The sequence below is a fragment of the Cryptotermes secundus genome, unplaced genomic scaffold, assembly GCF_002891405.2.
Source record: "Cryptotermes secundus unplaced genomic scaffold, Csec_1.0 scaffold66, whole genome shotgun sequence".
NCBI lineage: Eukaryota > Metazoa > Arthropoda > Insecta > Blattodea > Kalotermitidae > Cryptotermes > Cryptotermes secundus.
The window spans coordinates 816713-833481 of NW_019731262.1; the positions used below are offsets into that span (position 1 = coordinate 816713).

The 16769-nt window shown below is 42.4% G+C and overlaps 2 protein-coding genes across 3 annotated transcripts in view; one reads left to right on the plus strand and one right to left on the minus strand.

Moving 5' to 3' along the window:
- Positions 1-16769, minus strand: part of LOC111866711 (pancreas/duodenum homeobox protein 1) — a 482718-nt gene that overhangs the window by 465008 nt on the left and 941 nt on the right. The gene's annotated exons all lie outside the window — the stretch shown is intronic.
- Positions 1-16769, plus strand: part of LOC111866716 (hematopoietically-expressed homeobox protein hhex) — a 24153-nt gene continuing 7384 nt past the window's right edge. Inside the window, exons 1-4 of one of the 2 annotated variants that reach the window (XM_023855926.2) lie at positions 1-553; positions 5471-5676; positions 6947-6997; positions 9497-9760. In XM_023855926.2, the coding sequence (XP_023711694.1) occupies positions 250-553; positions 5471-5676; positions 6947-6997; positions 9497-9607 (672 nt within the window). In that variant the 5' untranslated portion in view covers positions 1-249 and the 3' untranslated portion in view covers positions 9608-9760. Of the gene's footprint in view, positions 554-5470; positions 5677-6946; positions 6998-9496; positions 9761-16769 lie in introns of those variants that run through there. The other variant, XR_002843196.2, reaches the window with a different exon arrangement.

Genomic DNA, 16769 nt, shown 5'->3' on the forward strand with positions numbered 1-16769 from the left:
CACTGTTTCCTGAGCTGCACAATTTAGCGCAGTCATTCGGCCACTTGCATGTCTGAACCCAGGGTTGCTGGGGGTGTGTTTAGCTAACCAAGTGTGACTTTCAGATGACTGCAAAACATTTCAATTAGTTTTTACCTCCGATATGAGAAATGAATTTGTAAGACATCAGTACTGCCGCCGATGATTTTAGAGTGAATTTGTGTGAGACAAAGATCTACGTCCTTTCAAAAGAACGCTCTATAAATTACAATGTGTTGTCGGCCTAAGGCCTCGTTTTTAATAGAAGACATACTTCAGCACTCACCAACAAAGACTTCAGACTCTGGGGACTCTCCATGGCCAACCAGACCGACGCCTGTTTATCTTAACCAAGTGTCATCTTTACATCATACTTCAGACATGGCGAGGATGCCAACACCAACGTCAGCGGCGCGAGGCGTCTATGTGAGTGATGGACTTATAACAGAAGATAGACTGAGAATACACGAATATTCACATCAGCGTCACAGCCAGCCTCTGACAGACCCGCTGATGGAGGAACCTCGTTGCATAGGTATGTGAATTTGAAGTGTTCTCTGTGACCTCACAAATACTGCTACTGCCTGTGTAGCACAGATTTCAAAGTTTTTACATCCTATCAAGATGTCAGTATTACGTACAAATCATAGACGCATTTAAATTCTAACGAACACCACAGAGGAGAGTCTTCTGTGACAAGCTGATAATCGCACAGATACTCATGAGGTTTCCCATGTGTTACGAAACCCCGTGGTTCATTAGAGGTTTCACATGAGCCCGTCACTGGACCCCCATCCTCAGTTACAGATGAATCCAGTCCACACCCTCTGATTTCTTTACGCTCAATTTTTATATTATTCTCGAAATCTATTGATATATCTCCCATACGGCCTCTTCCTTTCATATATTCCGGCCAAAATTTTGTATCATTTCCCATCTCTCCCATGCATTATACATGTTCTACCAATCTCATCCTCTTTGATTTGATCACCCTAATAAGCGGCTGACTGACTGCTAATTCCGTGACTACCCAACTGCCGGGACATAGATGAAGACCCCAGTTTTAAGGATGAGCATGTACTAATGTGCTGCCTGGTCAGGGTATCGCTCACCCAGCGGACGGTGAGAGATGAGTGTGGGGTAATGGTAGAAACATGATTAGCAGGGGAAACCTGAAGAACCTCGGAGAAGAAAGCACTGCAGTGCCCCTTCCTATACCATGATCTTACGTATAGTCACCTAGGACTGAACAGCGGAGCCCGGGGCATGTCTACTATATAGGCTGACGTTCTGAGAAAATATAGCTTTCCATTATCCACTTAACAGAAGGATCTCGAATGCTATAAGCCTGCGTGTTCAGATATGTTGAAGCATCTTAAGCTACTGCAATGTGTTATTTAACTCTCTGAATTCTATCTTGTTGGCGCTATAAGTAGCTACACGGCATAGCGGAGAATGGTAAGATGATAATGAGTAATGAATTGGAAAAGATTTGGAAGGAAACGATTGTTGCATACGCGAGGCACTGTACCGATATTTGGATGGTAATACTTCCGAAAATCACGAAAACCCTCAGTCATTACAGCAGGTATCCCGGTCGATATTCGAAATAAAAATTCAGCTCGTACCTCACAGGAAACACACTACATCTCCGCTGCAAAGTCCAACCGGTTAATGCTGTTTAGGGAAATAATCGCTGTTTACTTGTATAGTGCGGCCGGCGCGTAAGGCAGACAACCATCTTTGAGCCGACTTTCTAGATAATGTGGGACCCTCAACGTCTCACAACCCTATGGGCTTTCACGGCCTGGTACAGGGATAGCTTTACTTTTTTACTTTTACTTTACCATACGGAACAAATAAATACACTGTGTGGGCAGAATGCAGTATATATAAATTCAGTCCGTACCTCACAGGAAACACATTACGTCTCTGCTACAAAGCCCAACCGGTTAAGGCTGTTTAGGGAAATAATCGCTGTTTATTGTGAGAACCATACGGAACACATAAATACACTGTGTGGGCAGCATGCAGTATATATAAATTCAGTCCGTACCTCACAGGAAACACATTTCGTCTCTGCTACAAAGCCCAATCGGTTAAGGCTGTTTAGGGAAATAATCGCTGTTTATTGTGAGAACCATACGGAACGCATAAATACACTGTGTGGGCAGCATGCAGTATATATAAATTCAGTCCGTACCTCACAGGAAACACACTACGTCTCCGCTACAAAGCCCAACCGGTTAAGGCTGTTTAGGGAAATAATCGCTGTTTATTGTGAGAACCATACGGAACACATAAATACACTGTGTGGGCAGCATGCAGTATATATAAATTCAGTCCGTACCTCACAGGAAACACACTACGTCTCCGCTACAAAGCCCAACCGGTTAAGGCTGTTTAGGGAAATAATCGCTGTTTATTGTGAGAACCATACGGAACACATAACTGCACTGCGTGGGCAGAATGTAGAGTTTCTGAAGTTGTAGTTAAAATTGAAGCATGTGGTACCTATAGTTGCCGTTGTGCTATAAAGGATTAGCCTTAGAAAAACAAGATAAGTTAACATAAATGTTGGAATCCTTCTCGAGAAGACAGTAATAGCTCTCAAACTGCACGCCCTTCACGTATATAGCATACAATCTTGTTACGCCCAGAATCCTCTGAAGTTCAGGGTTACAGAATTAAGCACATTGTCTTTATAGCCAATGATAACCCCTTTCCCTGAGAATTAAAATACCAGTCGATAAGACTGAACATATCTCCCATTAAATTAATCCACACAGGTCTTAGCCATGCATACAAGTATGGCATATCAGAAGGCTTCAGATAACATTTACACGTTCATACTGTTACCAGAAAACGCATTTTGTTTGCTGACATACAAATTTGGGAAATGTAACCATAAAATAATCAGTGCAGATATAAGCTAACGATTTTCTGTTTTGTAACACCGTATAGCAGGCATGTCCAACGCGTCGATCGCGGGACAATTTTTGGTCGATCTCATAGGCCTATAAGGAAATTATACGTGAAAATCGTGTAAATTCACTTGTAATATAATATGATTATATTCAGATTTTGAAGGGAAAATATGTATTAGTCATTCCTATTTTTCTGTTCTTAACGAACAAGGTAAGTCTGTACTTTCAATGTATGATGCTTTTACAACAAACATGTATCGTGTTATTTTTACCAATATTTTTGCTTAAAGCGAGGTACGACTATAGGAGGGCGTGGTACATCACTGACACTAAAAAGTCGATCACAACCTGTTTGAAGTTGGACATGCCTATCATATAGTGTGACAGCCAAAAGTTTCGAAGGAACATACAGCTTCCACCTTCAGGATCAATCATCAAGCAATACCAGAAACCAACATAAGAGCTCAGCTGCTTATCGCCTGCTTCCATTGGGTTCTTGCTTGGTTTTATTTTCGACCCTGAAGATGGAGGCGAAATATTTCTCCGAAACTTGGGGCTCCCTCCGAGCTACACGGTGTTCATAGTAACTGCGGCGAGAACGTTAAATTCAACGTGTACGTTGTCTGTTCCAATTATAATTGAAATTGTTAACAGGTCAATAAATTCTATTAAAAGTTTATAACACTAAATTTCATGAAAATCCGTTCAGTGCTTCTAGAGTCTCCATATGCGGACACACAGACATATTCTGAAGGTAAGAGGAGCATGTTTGCGCCCTGTCATTGGGAACGCGCCTAAAACAAACTAATTCTCGGAAAGCCAGCATTTCCCTCTTTGTCACGTGATTACACCACTTCCTGTCTTCAGGAAGTTATACAGGAAAATCTTTGTTCATTGCCCGGAAATTGTTTCAAGTATTACTGCATTTCCAATCCCAGGGATGATACACACGCAGACTGTAAGTATCCGATAAGGAGAAACTATAAATGGAAGGGAAGCAACAAAGCCGGTTAAATTAAACAGCCGATTAGGAGTGGCTTCCTTATTTTACATTTATATTCGGGAGGTACTCGGTTCATATCTAGGCCGGGACGCGAGCTATCCTAAATGGTTTTACTCAAGCCCTCCCATCTGTGTCTGTATGGTACATCGGTTAGGCCACCACCGTAAAGACGGTAGATTTATCACTGTGCTTAACTTAATTACGCACTATGCCATGAAGGCGTATGGGGGAATGGATGTATAAATCCACATTTTCTTGACTTTGGCACCAGATTGAGGTGAGTGGTTAGCTTCACGCCCTGGCCGCTTAACCCCCGGTACCCACTGGGGAGGAGGCTGGGTGGGCCCCTGAACCTCTCTGGACGACGTGGAGAAGAAAAAGTTCTTCACCCTACTGGGACTCGAACTCCGACACCTCGTCCATCAATCCCTTATCATGTCGCTATACCGACTCCAGGTCACAACTGTTCCCTTCCAAATCCTTTTCCATTCATAACTCATGAATCACTACTATAGTGTCCATATACTGACAGAGTCGTAAAACACCCCCCAAATTATAAAGTGACCAGATCCTATTCTCAACAGGATGGGAACAGGGACTTTCCTTCCGTAAGATTGCCTACTTGAATGTATGAGGGGTAGGCCTCCTCGGCCCTTGCACCTTGCTTTAGGTTGCCTACTTACAGACAGTATGCAGTTCTGGTGCTGTTGTGACTTCTGGAACCCTTTCAAACCGTCGCCATATGCATTGGTGCACCGCGAACACTGCGAAGGGCTGTAAGACGTATGGCAGGTCCAGTGGAAGCGGCCACCCCAAAACGGCCGACCCTTCGACCCCGGAGCACCAGCCGCTCCCACCCTAACATTAAACTTCGCCCGATAACTTCCGCCATACTTTATCTTCTGTTCCGGTACTTAGGTCTGCGTGTCCCCTAGTTATTGAAAGTAAGTGGTCATTCGTCTTGGACCCCCCCCATCCAAATGAAGGACTCAACTCAGTCTTAATATGCCATTAAATTATTTCGATTTTCGGATTATACAAGAAGTTTGTTTAAATGAAACCCGTTCAGGTATTGTTCTGGGCGAAGGTGGAGGGGTCGTTAAAAATAGTTGCCATGGATGAGGAGGCAGGAATCCCACGATCATTGGCTAGTGTTGACGTCAGGTTTCACTGAACATCAGCATCAGCGGTAATCACCCGAAATCCGCTGTCGTTAGCAGCGCCGCGAACAAATTTCATTTGAACCCTCATAAAAATATTAATATCTGAAACACTGACTTGATTTTAACGTGTTATAAGATGGACGAATTCTTCATTCTTAATGTACAATACTTCTCATTTATTAGTTTAAGGAAATATCTCATATGTTTATGTTAATATATTACATATGCATTTTATTCATCTGTTATCCCCGAAACTATTTCCTTTATTTCCTTCTTGGACTTTCTTAAATAGGGTCGATATTAATTCAAATCCAATCCTAATTGCAATGTACGGCAATTGAGAACCTCAAACTCTGCAGGTGGGTTCGGGCGCTGTTGGGCAGTGATGCCTAACTACTCGCTGACCGTTCTGACAAGACATCACGGTCACAAGAGGAAAGGCGGTCAAGTGAGGTTCTCCACTCAACAGACCTCAACGTTGGAAGGGCGGTTCAGCGAACACAAGTACCTCAGCCCCGAGGAGAGGCATAACCTTGCAGCCCAGCTCAAGCTATCGGACCGACAGGTGACTATTCTAAGGCTTTCGTCTTATTAATCTGAATGACTGCTCACATTGGATGTGCCGCCATGTATTCTGGTAGAGATTCACCGATATTTCGGTTGAACCTACTGCCTTCATCTTCAGGGTCAGTGAAAGCCAACAGGATTAGAGGGCGTCACATTCCAAAAGTCGAAGCCGTAGTCACCAATGCGAGAGTCTCAAATCCAACATAGAATTCTTCAAAACATTTCAAGGGTACCAACCTCTGGGCTGTAACGCCGCAGTGCCCGGTACTTGTTGAAATCCTACCGGAGACATAGCCCCGAAAACAGTACCCTTAGCCGACAGCGCTGTGACGACCTCAAATTCAACTTAAAAATTTCTACTCCACCCTTTACAGGGGGCACGCGGTAGCGTAGCTGGTTGAGGCACTATGCTACAAGCCGGAAGGTCGCGGGTTGAAATCCCGATGAGGTCATTGAATTTTTTCAATTGACCTAATCCTTCCAGCCGCACTATGGCCCTGGGGTCGACTCAGCCTCTAACAGAGATGAGTACCAGGAATTAATTAAATAAATTTCCTGGGGAGAAAAGCGCGGCCGACGCGTAAGGCTGACAACCTTGCCGCCATCTTTGAGCCGATTGTCTAGATAATGTGGGACCCTCAACGTCTCACAACCCTATGGGCCTTCACGACTTGGTACTGGGATACCTTTACTTTTTTACTTTTACTTTTTTTACCCTTTACATTACATCTAATTCACGATTCATTTTCTCCCATAACATTGTAACATGACGCCTGAAAGCCAGAATAGCGCTGCCAGAGTAGACGTTCAGTGCTAATTCCCCCGGAAACGAATAAACAAGCAACAACAGAGTTACTGTTGAACTATAACGATGGCAACGGTGCTTTCTGTTGGATCTGTCCCGAGCACATATAACAAGGATCCCAGGCCAGCTTAGAATCATTGACAGAGTCTCTTGATATGGCAGTTGAATGACTGAGAAGAGATTGCAAGAAAGCAATTACGCTGTGAAATAACACTTCATGTGTGCTGCAGTTACAGTGAGACTGGTATAATTACTGTGTTGAAATCCGTTGCCAGGATACGACTAATGAAGATCAACGATAGTGATTTATCACTTGTAGTTATGAGTTGAGTGTATGAGCGCAATAAATCCAGTTTCCAATCCAAAACCCGTCTAATATTTACCCCTACACGTGACAATATAAAATCGCGGAAGCTCTGATCCGCAAACAGTATTAACAAACCTAATGTATTCTCTTCTGCAGGTTAAAACCTGGTTCCAGAACCGACGCGCAAAGTGGAGACGGACGAACACGGCAAGTATCTGAACAGCTATTATTTATTTAACGATGGCCTCAGTAACCCAGGCGATATAGCGTCGAATGATTGGAATACAGTGAGGAAAACCACGAAATACCTCAACCAATACAGTCGGTACCCAGGGGAAGAGTCGAACCGGACATATCACGAACGCAACTCAGAAGCGCTACCGCCAAGACAGCTTGCCTGCTGTAGACTATTAAATAGAGTAATTACTTGATGAAGTATTTTCACAGACTGTATCTCACTTCCTAGCAGCGGATGGGGGGGGGGACCTAGTCTTGTACAAGATATGGGCGTTCACATCCTTATTATACAGTTCTTATCTGAGCCATTAGCTCTGGCCTCTGCCCACGTACAGGCTGTTCCATTCAGCCACAGAGAGAGCACTTAACGACTTTTCACGTTATTTTATTTCTTTACAGTTTGTTTAATGACGCTGTATTGGATATATGTGAGAGGAAGCGATCGTGGACCGAGTCTAATAGATTAAAGAGATATTTTCTTCCAAAGGCCCGGGTGCGATCCCGGGTCTGGTCAAGTGGGATCTGTGGTGGACAAAGTGTCGCTGGGGTGGGTTTTCTCCGAGTACTTCGGTTTCCCCACGAAATTCTCAATCATCATAATCACTCGGGGCAGGCTACAATAGGCCAATCAGTGGCCGCCGTGCCGAGTGGACCCAGTTGGACTCCACCCCCCACTAAGCGAATTAATTTTAATTACTTTCTTCCAAATTACGTACAAACATTTAATAAAATTAGGCATTCCTAAAAAAATGGATTTCGGCTTAGGAACCGAAATCAAATTAGATTCACAAATTATATTGCACAACTAAATTTAATCGAAATTCGATCAGTAATTTCAAAACTGAAACACGAAATCTGAGAGACAGTAAGCGAACTCCCCTTAATGCGTCCATTTTATGTACTTCCTGCATGCGCCTCTCTACATTATTCTTAACGTAGAACATACTTTTACCGAGTGAGCTGGTGTAGCGGTATTCGGGAGGTAGTCGATTCGAATCCCGGACCTAACACAGGCTCCCCTAACTGAGGTTTCCTGTAGTCTTCCTCCGCTCCTCCAGGTAATTACTGACATGAACTTAGACTAAGCCAAGACCGTTTCCTTTCAAATCTTTTCCAGTTCATTATTAATACACCATCGTACCGCTCGACGCTATATAGATCAGCTACTAACAGCTTCACACAGCAAAGGACAAAAATAGGTAGCAAATTCATAATGCGATAGCAAATGAAATACTTTCAAATTTCGGCAAAGTTCGAGCACAGTAAACCTTCGCTAATTGGAAGTAACTGGGGAAGGTCATCCGGATTAGTGAAACAAGAGGAAGCCCTGAGAGAGACAAAATCTTAGAATATAAATAAATGAAAAACGTAATAAAATAAGTAGTGCTGATGAAAATAAATACAAAATATCACTGTAGAGCTTTATTTAAAAAATATAAAAAGACGATACATTTATTCATCGATAGAAGACTTAGAAGTTGTACTTATTTTTGGACGTAATATAATGCAAGTCTGAAGAAACTGTCAAGTTTTGTCTGAACAGACAAGTGACTCATCTGCGTCTTAATTGTCGTGTGTCTTTAAAGTATGTATTCAATTGTGAAGAGCATTTTCCATTTCTTTTTGTATTTAGATTCGAATTATCCGACATCAGGATTAACTGTAACCGGATTGGCGAGGGTTTACTGTATTTTCGAAAGACAGTAACAAATCAATAAAATTAGGTGCATTCATGTCTGCTTGCTGCCGTTCAGTCTATGTTGGCTTATCTTTCTACTTTCCTATCCCCAAAACTAAGAATATCAGGCATAAAAAATAAATTTTACCCGTTGGTTTGTATGGATGTAAAATTGGGTTTGTCGCCTAGGTTACCCCTTGCAGTTGGACTGACACGAGTGTTCCAACTTGCTATCTTCAAGTGCTCATTTCTAATTAAGTAAAACACTTGCTGCACATTTGCTAACGTATTATGAGACATTTGTTTGTATAGAATTTTTCTACTAGACAGTTATTTAATTAACCCTTTAAAGGGCAGCAGGAATTGTCTGCATTCTACCTACAATTGTCAGTATAACTACAATGAAACATCAAGACACATTACGCCTCCGCTACAAAGCCCAACCGGTTAATGCTGTTTAGGGAAATAAACGCTGTCTATTGTGAGAACCATACGGAATACATAAATACACTGTGTGGGCAGAATGCACTATATATAAATTCAGTCCATACCTCACAGGAAACACATTACGTCTCCACTACAAAGCCCAACCGGTTAATGCTGTTTAGGGAAATAATCGCTGTTTATTGTGAGAACCATACGGGACAATTAAATATACAATGTGGACAGAAGGATGTGTTACACAACGTTAGAACATTCAATGCCAACACTTACCATTGCCATATAAAGGGTTACATATAGATAGAAGCTGTACTAATGGCCTACGCTTAATATTCACTTCTGATTTTCAGTCGAAGTCTAGAATGGATGGCAGCCAGTCACATGATTCAACTTCCAGTAATACTTTAACTGATGAAGACGCCTTCGACAATTCCTTATTGCCAGTCAATATTCTGGGCTGATTCTTCATTTCCTTGGAAGCAGAACTGCTACTTCCACGAAACACGAGAAGACTGGGTTGTATGGAAACGACATCTCCGGATATATGGTAATCCTCAAGTCTTGTGTGTTAAATATGTTTCTAAATATTTATAAATACAAAGGCAGGCGATTTATATGCATTCTTGTCATAATGATTGAATTATTCATTATGTGCTATTTAGCAACGAGTAAGAAAAAAGATCCTGATCGTTGATTGCTTAGTGCGTGCATCTTCGGCTCTGAAGATGGAGACAATATTCTTCTCCGAGATATTAACGAACTTCTATTGGACTACAAGGCGGCGCAGTCCATAACACAGCAGGGCTACTCTACACAGTCACGGCTGAAAGAGCCACAAATCCAACAAACTCTGGAAATGTTGGCACAGAGTAATAATTATGGTACGTCTGCTCTGTAATTATAAATTTGTCAACGCAAACTTGTTTTCCGTTCATATAAACCGCGCCCAAACCAGTCAGGTGATATCGTACGGCACAAAGTTCGTGTTTTAGAAAACCGTCAGATATACAGAAGGGTTAAATCGATGGGAAAAGCGTGTCATCTTTGTCTCCATACATATATGTGTGTGACGGGTGACGAACAAGATGTACTCAAGATGCCCGCAGAAATGCACGTACATCTTCCCGTATAGTGTCCGCTACGGCAATCCGGGTACAAACAAACTTAGACGTGCAAGATTTGAGGTTCTGACGGCGGTGACTATGAAGAAAGCAGTCTTCTGGGATGTGGCGCCTTGTATATATTGTGCTAACCGATGTTATGGAGGAACGTATCGCCTCCATCTTCAGGGTAGAAGAAAAAAGAAGAAAATCCGCAATCACCCTCACCTATCATCTGAGGCTGGTACAATAGGCCAGAAGTGGCCGCAGTACAAGGGACTTAGTCCCACCCTACTAGCAATAGAAACAAAACTTCACGGCGCTGTCGGTATCTGCGCTGGACAACGTCTAATGGCGGCATCCCTGATGAATGACGAACTGGAAATAATTTGGATGGAAAGAGCCGTGACCTACTCAAGGTACTATTCCGGAATCTGCCTGGAGGAAGTTGGGAAACTCGGCCCAGATTCGAAGCGAAATCCTCCGAAACACGAGTTCGGAACGTCATGCTTATGCCATCCCTCTGAGTTCCCCCCCCCCAAAAAAAATTCAAGAAAATCCATTCAGGCGTTATTAACAGATGCAAAGAAGGACAGGCATAATGAGAGGCACAGTCGCATTCGTTTCGTAATGTTTCGTTGCTAGGTAAAGAAAAAAAAGTGTAAAGTCCCTGTGCTTAACTAATTAAGCACTACGCCATGAAGACGTGTGGGGGAGTGGATGTATAGATCCACATATTCTTGACCTCGGTACTAGTTGAAGATGAGCCGTCAGCTTCACGTCCCGACCGCTTTATCCACCCGGCACCCACTTGATTGGAGGCTGGGTAGGCCCCAGAACCGGTCTGGACTATGTGGAGAAGAGAAAAATCTTGCCCTTAACGGGTCTAGAACTCCGACCCCTCGGACGTCAAGCCAGCTGCCAGTCGCTATACCGACTGAGTGATCGCGACTCGTGGATGTTTCGTTGCTAATATGGAGCCTACTGCAAGCAGCTAGCGGTGCAGCTGGAAGTTGCTTGCTGTTTTGATAACACTACATTATATACACCGAGATGGGGTACTTACACTTGACATAACCCGATACAGCCTGTCTGAATATCAGCCTACCAAACGCACTTGAAAACAGCTCGTTTAGATTAAACTGTTTACCTAAGACTTGACTATTAGAAGTCAACTGGGTTGTTCAAGTAATCTCAATTTATGTTGGAGGCTAAAAGGTTTGTGGCTATCAGTAGCCCAAGCTGATAGCATAGACTTAGCAGCGTATAATCTGATAACAGCGATTAATAAGGCTGATGAGTGTGTCCACTTCTAGCAAAGCAATTACATCAATCTGCAATTAATTATAAACAAGATTATTTGCCTACAAAATTAATTTTAACCTGCTTAAGACTATTTTTACCGCTCATCCCAGAGTATTCAGGACAGATGAATAAAATCAAAATGTTCCGGTATTACTATTTGACACATTTCACTGTTTTAAGAATTTTGATTTGAGGCAGATGCCTGATTTTCCAACTCCCTGTCGGTGCCCATGTCTGCAACCGATAAAAGACAGTTCTGCACCTTTACGGCTTTCATTAGGTAGGACAAGAACCTGCACTATTAAGAAACGGAAATGAGTAATTGTAAATCAATTTGCATTTAAGATGAAAGTGAACATGTATAAGTGATACATTAATGCAACGGGATGCTGAAATACAATTTTATTAAGGGAAGATGACCTAGAGTAAGACACAAAAAGAAATAAGCGTGAAAAAGAAGGGAAGAATTATAGAAAACAAAGAAAAAAGAGGAAGATGAAAGAAAGGAGAAAATAAAGGGACGGATTAAGTAAAGGGGGTGGAGAAGAAAGAAGCTATATCATAGAACAGATTATCTTGCAAGCTGATAGTCGCTCAGATAGTCAGAAAATTCCCAACTGATATGGAACCCGTGTTCTCAAGAGCCTTCCATTGGATCACATCCTGAGGCAGGCGAATCCAGTGGACACGCTATTTCTTTTACGATCTACTTCTATACGTTTTCCTTTTCAGATTTTCTAATGACATTGATCACCGCTATGACCCCTATATTTCGAAACAAGCGATGATCTGATTTTAGAGCTGGCTGTAATCTTAACTGCTACCATGCAACACAAACAAACCCTTTCAGCTGCAACCCGCTCCCCCTTCCGCCATCGGAAACGAGACTGATCTAAAATGAAAGAGCATATTAAGCGATCCATCAATCTTCTGTAATAGTTGAGTGATCCTTCACTGTCGATCAGGAACCACCGGCCTCGTCATAGTGACATTATCATTGTCGATAATGTAATACATCCGAACAGAAGCAGTCCTGGCAATTATCTGCAGAGAAACCGTCCCCACTGCTGCTGACCTTGCAAATGCTCGACCCACGGCATCAGCGAGCCAAGTTACATTCTGGGGACGAGCGGGCCATTTGGCGACCTTGAACACGATAGCTAAACACATGTTTATATCATTTGTTAATTCACCAATGGCTCTACAACCCTTAGTTGAGCTCTGGCCTCCTTTTCAGTTTCGTAATCTTTTTTGCATAGACGGTAGGACTCCTTTGACGGGGGATCAGCCCGTCGCAAGGTCGCTACCCACACACAGAATATACGCACACAGACATCTATGCCTTGAGCGGGATTCGAGCCCATGATCCCAGCGTTCGAGCGAGTGAAGACGATTCATGCCTTAGACTGCGCGGCCACCGTGATCGGCCATGTTTATACTATAATAATTCTAAATTCCAAGAAAAACTACCGTCCTATTTCACAGGTCAAAATACTGTGACACGTGATTATTTAAACAGAGCATCTATACAATATGTCAAATGGAGTAGGGGTAGCTCAGCGACTATAGTGACTTAACTATGGGCTACACGGCCGAAGAACCGGGATTCGCTCCCCAGCAGGGGGCCGGCTCAGGGCCCACAGCCTCCTATCCAAGTTGTAACAAGGGGGAAAGCAGCCGAGGGGTTACGCTCACCACTCGCCTTTACCTAGTGCTGGGATTAAAATTGTGTGGAGATGTACCTATACTTCCCAATACATTTTTGTGGCGACTTTATTATACGTGCAATTTCTCCCTGTGGGCAATTTTGCGACGTCGTCGGTAGCTATGCTATATAGAACAGGAGGACTAATGAACTTGAAGGGATTTCGAAGGAAGAGGCCGTGGCTTATTCCAGGCACTCTCTCGGAATCTGCCCAGAAGGACGCAGGAAAACTACGAAAAAACCTGAGAAGAGCCAGTGTTCTGGCAGAAATTCGAATTGAGAACCTCCCGAATATTAGCCTACAACATTACCGCTATGCTAGCCTGCTCGGTCTATATGTGAAACTTTAAGAGATCATATCCTAGTGAGATCTCAAAGTCTTCATGGCCACACTGTTTCCTGAAATGTACCTGTTATCTAGCGGAAGTTCACAGACGTTTCGGAGATACGTACTACCTCCATCTTCAGGGTAGAAGAGTAAACTGAGTAAGCAAGCAAACTACTTTAACAACCAGCAGGGGATACAGCACAGTGCTGTGGGCTACAGCTCACCCCTGAATCTCTGTCTTATGGATCCCTGCTGTTATCCTTGAAAGCAAAATAGGCATCATGTGCATTAGTAAAAATTCGGCATTTCTCCTGCATAGTGCATTTATGTGTTCAGTGTGATTATCCGAATGAAGCGTGTATATTTCCCTGAACAACATTAATCTAATGACACGAGCAAGGGGTCACCTGTCCCCGCCTTGATTTGTAGAAAGAGTAATCAGAAAACACGAGAATATACAGAATATCATATCAAAAATAAGATGATCTTTTACAAAAATTATACTTCCATACTGAATACTCTACGGCAGTGTTTCCCAAAGTATGTTCTGAAGGAACACTTAAAGTGGACCAACGTGTTTCGCCACTCAAATCGGGTAATGGCCATTTTCTCTCCATTTCTGAGAAAGAAACAAAATTAATGGACCGATTTTCTCAATTTTACACATTTCTCGCATTCTCACATATACTTTACAATTTATGTGTTGTATCTACCAGGTTAGATTTGAATAATGATTGCTTTATCATCATCATCATCATCATCATCATCACCACCACCACCATTCAGAACGACAGAACGAGTAGACTATGATGTGACACCATATTTTCCGCTACTAATATTGTTCTCATTTCAAATTTCTCAAGCAGCTTCGCCGAACTCAAAAGTTTGGGAACCCCTGCTCTAGGGCGGTCAGAAAAAAAAAAAACCTTAAACGGCTTAATATCTGTAAGCAAATTTTCTGGTACCCCCCCCCCCAAAAAAAAAGATTCTAGCAGCGTCCATGCCTGTTGATTTTTGTACTGTGGGCGCCGTGTTTCCTGTGAAGTACGGACCGAATATTTAAACGAACTTCAGGGTACCAGAGGTTAAAAGAAGTAGCCAGTAACACCGATATCAAAGAACACCCATCCTCAGTATATAAAGTGCAATTCATGTAGGCAATATACCCTCTTTTACGAAGTGTCAGGTGAGGGGATTGACAGAACCTTTTAATGGCCAACGTTAATAAAACGTGAACCTGACATGCTGGACCGCACCCGTCAACAGCACGGAGCAGGACAAAGCATCAGCTCGTTCTTATCACCGCCAATGAACTCTCCCCATACCAACCGTCAAACGGAATCAGTTTCAACGTCAAATGATTTTCTAAGTGGTTTTAAGTTACACAGAAAAGAAGTTCGGTAATTTCTGGATTCGATAGTCCTTGATAATCTGTGTGTTCCTTCAGCTCTATATCGGCATTAGGCCTAAGTTTAGATTTATTTTTGTTTTATTATCATTACTTCGGGACGACAGTAACGCAACAAATTACATTCACATAGACATTAAGAGATGATTCAATTCGGGGAATGCTTACTATCATTCGGTTAAGACATAATCTTTTGTATTTCCATCTGATATCTAAAAATGTAAAGATTAAAATAAAAATGCAATTGTAATTGTTTTTAAGGTGTCCCACTAGGTCTCTGATATTAAAAGAGCACACATTGAGTGCGGTTGAGAACAGTGTGCTGAGGACAATACCGTATTTAAACCCACTAGGAATGAAGTAACAGGATAGAGACAACTGCATAATGAGGACCTTCATGATTTGTAGTCTTCATCAAATATTATTATGATGATAAAAAAATCAAGGATAATGAGAAGGCAGGGAATGCAGCACGCGTGGGAATGATCACAAATACACCCCAAATTCTGCTCTAAAAACTTGAGGGGCCAAGTCGCGGATGGGATTCTTAAAATGGATCCTAAAGGAACAGCATGGGAGAACACTGACTGGATTACTTTGGCTTAGGATAGAGACCATGTGGTAGGCTCTTGTGAACACGGTAATAAACCTACGGGTTCTTTACCACCTGAGCAACTAGGAACTTCCCAAGGACTCTGTTACATTGAGTTACGCAGAGACAGAGAAGAAACGGCTGATATTGCGAATTAGGCAAAACACGATGGAGACGCGTGGAAGTATACCTGCAGGACATTGGAAGGAGGTGAACGGTCAGCTGGAGGGCCACCCCTTCTCAGTTATTATCCAATTAGTCTGATTTGTTTCATTCTGGTCCGTCACAATAACAATTACAAATTATAACTCACTCCGTCCAATGTGACTTGTAAGCTCTTTACTACATAAAAACTTAACACCCTTACATGTTTCGGTCTCTGTGGACCATCTTCAGAGGGCGAACATCACTACAAATAGTTTTAAGTGTGTTACAAATAGTGTTAAGTTTTTATGTAGTAAAAAGCTTACAAGTCACATTGGACGGAGTGAGTTATAATTTGTAATTATCCAGTGTTTTCTAGTATAATCTGAGCTGCCCCCCCTTCAAATCTGAAGAACCTGGATTCCATGGCGCCAAGGAACCTACTTAACACACAAAGGCATAGTAAACTCACCATCAATTTGTGGGGACCTTTTTGTTTATAGCATTGAGGATCATTTGGTTATTTAACTTCGGTCCTTCTATGCCATCTTTAACAAAGGCGGGATAATTTCTAGACCATCAGTTACTAACAACGGATTTCAGCAACTCCATTAGTAGAATCATGGCCTAACATGTGCGTCGCCAGCGGTCTTCTCCCCACAGAGGGACAGCTAGAATTTCAGCTTACACACTTACTATCTAGTTTTAAAGTTGTCGGAGCAGGCGTTGCTACTTTCCTTGCATAGAGATTAAATGTTTATAAATAATTTTAATTTCAGTCATTACTTGATGTATATTCTTCATATTTCGAGTTCTTTTCAAAATATCTTTTCGGATGATAGAATAACTGGGGTCAAACTAACTCAAGCGTGTGATTTTCCGTGATGAGGGAAGGCGGGTAAAAATCTTTGTATTTGAAGAGTACTATCTTCTGGGATATAATTATTTTTTTAATTCGCTTAGTGGAGGGTGGAGTCCAACTGGCTCCACTCGGTACGGCGGCCACTGACTGGCCTATTGTAGCCTGCTCCGGGTGATTAT